The sequence below is a fragment of the Rhodamnia argentea genome, chromosome 1 (genome assembly GCF_020921035.1).
Source record: "Rhodamnia argentea isolate NSW1041297 chromosome 1, ASM2092103v1, whole genome shotgun sequence".
Taxonomy (NCBI): domain Eukaryota; kingdom Viridiplantae; phylum Streptophyta; class Magnoliopsida; order Myrtales; family Myrtaceae; genus Rhodamnia; species Rhodamnia argentea.
Window position 1 is genome coordinate 5340682 of NC_063150.1, and position 6582 is coordinate 5347263.

At 39.8% G+C, this 6582-nt stretch overlaps 1 protein-coding gene across 2 annotated transcripts; it reads left to right on the forward strand.

Annotated features, from left to right (window-relative positions):
- Positions 1-3188: 3188 nt before the first annotated feature.
- Positions 3189-6185, forward strand: LOC115753368. 2 transcript variants are annotated; one of them, XR_004016862.2, is made up of 3 exons: positions 3189-3938; positions 5393-5855; positions 5895-6185. XR_004016862.2 is itself a non-coding variant. In XM_030691943.2 (2 exons), the coding sequence occupies exons 1-2, from the start codon at positions 3653-3655 to the stop codon at positions 5761-5763; spliced, it is 657 nt and encodes a 218-aa protein (XP_030547803.1). In that variant the 5' UTR covers positions 3189-3652; the 3' UTR covers positions 5764-6185. The 2 variants fall into 2 exon arrangements, 1 of the variants encoding a protein (XP_030547803.1); XM_030691943.2 differs by having other exon boundaries at positions 5393-6185.
- The last annotated feature ends 397 nt before the right edge of the window (positions 6186-6582 follow it).

Below are 6582 nucleotides of genomic sequence, written 5' to 3' on the forward strand. Positions count from 1 at the left end.
AAAATAATATTTGCCCAAGCCCTTCTTTGAAATAAAAATGACATTTTAGGTCTTCTTTTGAAATAAGATTTACTTTGTGTCCTTATTTAAAATTTCCTTAAAAAAAATTACTGGTGGATTGTTGTGCGGGTGAGCTTGAAGATGATGACCGGTCGAGCGGAGATGAGAAATGAACGTAACATGCACTCGTTAAGACTCTAGACTCGTCCTCTGGTCGTCAAAAAGTCAACGCAATGTCTGGCCAAATCAATCCCTCTCGCTGAGAACTGGTACGATGTCGTTTGCTCCTTGCTGCTGCTTCTTCTTCTTCTTCTTCTTCCTCGTCGTCGTCGTCTGTTCTTCTTGTCGTTTCGGATATTCCTGCAATTTCCGTTCTTTCTTCGTCTTCTTTAAAATCACGGATGGAGGATGACTAAATTTAATGAGCCGCCTTACCCAATTTTGAAGGCCATCGGCGAACGACAAGGAAGCCGTGCACCTACTTATAACTACTTGTGAACTCTATATCATATTTAGGATTTGTTTGTTCCGCAAGAAATAAATATTTTAAAAAATATTATTTAGAAAAATAATCACTTGAATCGCTTAAAATAAGTAACCAGTGAAAAATATTTTCATCGTTGATAGCAATTTACATCTAGAATTTTTGTAAGCGAATAAAAATATTTTTCGTTCATTCACTTTTTAAGAGATATGGGATCGACCAAAAAAAAAAAAAAAGAGAGAGATGCAAGCGATTATTTTTTGAAAAATGTTTTCCAAATATTGATTAATGTCGAGACACACGTTATGTGCATGAGTGATCATAGGGTGGGTCGCATATGAAGAGAAACGAAGCGGTTTTCGAAAGGAGTTGAATGATGATCCCATCATTTGAATTTTTTTTTTAGGTCGAAAAAAATAAACAATCCAATTGTTTGAATTGGTTAGTTATTGATTTGCCGAAAATGATTTGTCGATGGAATACCTTTCACCGGAATTGATTCTTCGGTTTTCATTAAGAGGAGACGGGTTGTGTGGTGATTCCAAACATGAGTCTCGTGAATCATGAGAATTAGGTACGTTTCATCGGAATTTAATTGGCGATAAAGTACAAAATATTTTGTCAGAATTTAATCGACAACAAAATGCGACGATAGAGATACAACGTCAGAATTTAAACGACCTTGCAACTAAGATTCAACGGTGAAGTATCCGAACTACGATTGCAGCACGGAAAAGATAAATTGCGAAAAAGTAAAGATAAAGATAAATTTGCGCGAATATTGAGTTATTTGATTCATTCAAGGGGCTTTACAAAGCTTGCAATTTGGGTATTTATAATCCTTACAAATGGTGGTTGCTAAATTTAAAAGAACCACTTAACTCCCTTTCAATGGTTACCGGAAGTTACTTTGGATACGACATAACCAAACAACAATTATCTTCGTGTCGTTCGCTCGCCGTTGAGGTCAATGGCTTTATCGAAAAACTTTAAAACTCTTTTTGATGACTTCACGTTGTGCCGTCGATGAATTTACTGATGAGTTGTCGATTCTCTTCATATTAGTCATTATTCTGCTCATTCTTAATCAAACTTTGTGCTTGTTTATTAAATTTATCGCTTATCAATAATAACCAAAAGTTAGCGCCAACGGTTATCAAACATGTGCGAATATAATAACCAAAAGTTAGCGCCAACGGTTATCAAACATGTGCGAATTGGAGCGTCCCTCGGTGAGGAGAGAGCAATCGATGGTTTTAACTTTTGACGAAATTATGAAAAACTAGAAGTGAGACGATTGGGGATTTTCGTTTAATAATATACATGACGATGACATGACTATTGCACGACATGGCTTAGGTGGCAAGCCCTAATCAATAGGGGCGGATCGAATCCCATGTCGGGTCCAAAAGTCCGTATCCTGGCCCGTTCAGGCAATTGGAAAAACTGTCTTCTTTGTAAAACGATCGGGCCTTGGCGGGCCGTGGACCATAGTCAAGCCCAAAATTTGCCCACAAACTCTAGCCCCCAAAATAAAAACAAAGAATCACTAGCTCAACCGTCAACGTGTCTAAGTACAGTTCCGACCAACCCCCCCCCCTCAAAAAAAAAGATTCTAACTACAGTAATTTTTTTTTCAAAATTGCTCTCTAAAACGAGTCCATAAACGCGATACAATCACGTCAATTGGTCATGTGAGATTCACACATCAACTGTTATGACAAACCCGATCCACGTGAATCGTAGTTCAGTAAAAACTTTACCTTCCATAGCAATCCGAATGATAACCTAATAATATTTTATTGTATTGTTAACAATCCAAAGCAGCAACACAGCCATGCAAAGTTCTGTTGTAATTCGGTATTGTTGCTAATGCGATGCGTAGTTGATGGGAACACATGTCAAATTGTCGTCCACATATGTTTGATATCTAATTGTTCAAGTGCTGTCCTATCTTCGGAAATGCATTAATTTAATCTAGCAAATTGAAAAGAAAAGATTAATTCGGCTGAATGCACTAATTTAATATATCACAAATTCGAATTCCTTACTTTGACACGCCTCTCCTAAGCAAAGTCGCTTTTCTATCCACTGGATCCCAAATTTTGCGTCCCTTTATTGACGATCATGGGGTTAACTCCAATTCTGGTCCTCCATGTTATTTTTTTTATGCAATTTAGTCCTTAATTTTTCTTTTCATTTTGCAACCGAGTCCTCTATATTTTTCTCTTCGTGAAATCTAAGTCTTTCAGCCTCCTTGCCGAGAACACGAGGAGGGTCGGTGACCATCACCATGGCGAGCCAAGGTCGAAATGCAAATGTGGATATCTTTTTAGACTACATCTCTCTCTTTTCTTAAGTAGGTGAGGGTCGAAGGAAGGCCCCCTCCTGTTGATGGAGGTGGTTTGGGCGCTCGCCGGCGGGTGGGCAATGGTGCCCAACCCTTTCTCGTCTTTCTCTATTTCTACATCTCTAGTTTATTTTATTTTTTTCATATTTTTAATTATTGATGTTAAAAAAATATATCATCGTCATGTGTTGAATTTTTTACGAGTTCGACGGTAAATAATGGAAAGATTTGACTGTACAATGTGATAAAAGCTGATGATTTAATAGTTCAGTAAAGGATTTAAAGGATCAATTTGCATGAATAGTAACACACGGTGGACGAAAAACTGTGCTGGATCCGACTATTATTGTATCTTTGGGCTTTTCTGCTTCCTCCTTTTTATCCCCAAAGTAATCACTTTTGAGCCTGGAAAACAGCAAACAAGTCCTCATTTCGCTGCTAAATTGCTCAGATCTATGGCCTCGCATCATTGTGCCGTCCACTCCGAAGATAAAAATCGCTGCTTTGAAGTGGGTTCTCAAGATTGTCCCCAGGGGATGAGATCCCGCTGAAGAAGCAGCTAAATCTCTTGAAGGGGTTTTGCGAACCGAATGTTTCAGCCTCTGCTTTTTCACTGGGTGACAGGAAAAATTCGTTCAACGGGGTAAATTATCGTGGCAATACCCTCTCGGCCTCTCGAGATCTGCAGGGAAAGACCCAACTTGTGTAATCTTTGTTTGGTCGTTCTCTCTTAGCAAGGCAATGCGACTCTGGTGAAAGTCGGGGCTCTTTTAGCTGATCGGGCGAGGTGGGTATTGCGGTTTTTGTGGAAGCGAGAGATGATTCAGCTTCTGTTCTTCGTTCTATTTGTGGAGGGGGTTCTGTTGTTCTTGATGCTGGTGAAGATTGGGCCGCTGAGAGAGCTTGTGATGAAGAGCTTGGAGCAGTTGAAAATGGGGAAAGGTCCTGCCACTGTGAAGACGATAGCTGGAACGATGTCTGTGATATTGTTGTCAAGCCTCATGAGCATTGTCAAAATCCAGAACAAAGGTGCGAAGCTCGGCACCATGTCTCCCATGGATCAGGTCCTGTGGAGGACCCACTTGCTCGAGGCCTCGCTCATGGGTATGCTCTTTCTCTCGCTCCGTGCGTGTGCGTGTGCGTGTGCGTGTGCGTGTGCGTGGGTGTGGGTCTGTGTGTGGAGTTGAGCATTCATTATGTGGTATGGATGATGCTAATTGGAGACCAAAGATAGTAGCTTTTGAGTTAATTGTTGCGGTGATTTATAGTATTCGTAATGTGGTCCGGTGTAGATGTAATTCAAGGATGTTGGTATCATGCTTCTTTACACAATTTCTACCAAGGTCATTCCTGTGGGCAATCATTGATCGGATAATTGGAGTGGAATAACTTTGAAATTATCGGACTAAGCTGGAAATGATATGGCTTCATGTCGCGAGTGGTCATGAATAGTTGCCCTGCGATGATTCCCTTTATTTGGTTCGAATGTTGGTTCTCAGGAAGAGCATATATAGAATGGTTTGTACCTTTATTGTTGCGTGAACTCCACTGAAGAACCACTTTGCTTGATGCCCTAGAGGACCCTGAAAAATGTGCAAGATGTTCTTGTTTGGTGGAAGGAGCAGGACACCTGTACATCTAAGTGGTCTTTTTGCTTATCTACTGATACTCTTGTTGGGGACGCGGTTCATTTTCTAAGAAGAGTGCAGACGGCCAAAAGGTTCATATTATCGAAATGAAATGTGAGATATTAGACATGGCAAATACTATGCTTATGCACATCTGTGGATGTTAGATTTTTTATCTGTTTGTTTAATTTATTTTTGACTGGGCATGCTACTTCTGCGAGTTGTTTTCTCCCCTCAAAAGAAAGGATTTCAATTATTAGCTTGGAGGACTTGGTGAGAATTTTGAAATGTTTGTGTGAAGTCGTGTTTGAAAATTTCAGTTTCTGGTTTCGAACTTGTTCCATAAACTCGTGTCTTCTATTACCACAGAACAATGCCTTGGTGACGGTTGCTTTGGGTAGTAAATCCATATGAAGGGGTTTGGGTACTATCATATTTCGAAATTAAAATTCTGATGTGATTCCTCATATCGGGTTGAATTTTCTAGTACTGTACTTCTGACCAGAGTGATGGTCTCAAACTCATGAAGAATTATTGTGAAAATGGTGGAGTCTTAATCAGAGTATTATCTCCTATCTCCTACATGGTCAATATTGTTGTACTTAACTGACTTTTCCAGTTCATTATATTCACTTAAGATGTTAATAAAACTTCATCAAGTTGGTTTGATTCATCTCCATTGAGAAGTTTTAATTCATCACTCTTTCTGGAGCAATCTTTGTAGGTTCATGTCATCGGTTTGTTACGTTAGGGTCTTCGAGTTGTCTGTGGCAATATTAGGATGGTGTTAAAGTTGATCTGGCTATTCTTTTGTGCCCTGTTGTCCGACTCAGAAATTCATATTTTGAAACATCTTTGGTTCTATCATCAATCAGTTCAGAAAGGTGGTCCTTTTCACATATTTCTGAACACATTTCATTGTCTTTACAGGGTTTACCCTGTTTCTTGGGTTTGTCATCGATCGTGTGCATCATTACCTCCAAAAGTTAATTAGGTTGAGGAGTAAAGAGGGTGTGTCCAAAGAGGAGGTTGAAAGTCTTCGCAAAGAACAATCGGAGCTTAAAGAAAAGGAAGGGAAAAGTGCGAAGGAAATAAAGCAACTGCAGAAAGAAATCTCCAGTATGTCAGAGAATTTGAAAAAACTGAAACTTGAATGTGAAGAGAAGGACAAGAAGGTCGAGACTGCCGAAGCACATGTTGCCTCCCTCCAGAAGCAGTCTGCAGACTTGCTCCTAGAGTATGACCGCCTCTTAGAAGACAACCAAAATCTTCAGAGTCAAGCTCTAGGACAGAGGAATTGAGTAGTATTGGGATTCGCAAATTTTGGGGAGCAGTTTTGGTAGTTCGGACATGATCATACCTCCTATTACTTCACGCGAAGACTAACTGTTTGGCAGGGAATTGCACTGGAAGCAAAGGGGATTGAGTGTGAGCTGTCTCGACACTCGACCCCCCTCAGGTGAATGAAATTTTGTTATTGATTTGTGAGTCTCCACTGTTTTTTTTTGTTTATCTGTTGTATGATTCTGCTGTTTGTATCTATCTTTGGTCGTTCACCTTGGCTTTTCCACATCGAAATCTAGGCAGTCAGTTGAAAGAACCACATTGTCTTTCCTTGGATATCTTCTATTTAGCAAACAGAATTTGCAAAATCGAATATGCCAGCAAGATGAGTAAAGATGGTGGTAGAGTTATAAAGTCGAGAATCTCTGCCTTCCTCTGTTTACAAGCATGGTAGGGGTGTGCGTGACTGCATCTGTAAGCTTGACTTTCTTTCAGGGACAATAATCTCTCAGCCACATTTATAAATTCCGAAAGAAAGAGCTGTTCGATGAGCCTTGCTCGTTGCTTGCTTGTGGGATTTGACAAATTCATCGTGAATGCAGCGATGCTGCTCCTTCTGCACAAGTCTCGAACTCTTCGTTCTCTTTTCCAAGAGAACATTACCTGTAGACCTTTTTGACACCATGACAAATAGGCAAAATTCACAGCAAGTTGTATGCCATGAGATAAGGGCCCAATACACTTTAAAAAAAACCCCAACCTTAGCTTTAGTCTCGATTTTAACTTTTTTTTTTTTTGTCTCATAAGAAATCCCCGATTTTCAGGCGAGTCCTAAT

Coding starts and splice junctions, on each gene's coding strand:
- LOC115753368 (XM_030691943.2), top strand. CDS start 3,653: ATGATTCAGCTTCTGTTCTTCGTTCTATTTGTGGAGGGGGTTCTGTTG. Junction 3,939..5,392: donor GCTCGAGGCCTCGCTCATGG/GTATGCTCTTTC, acceptor TTGTCTTTACAG/GGTTTACCCTGTTTCTTGGG.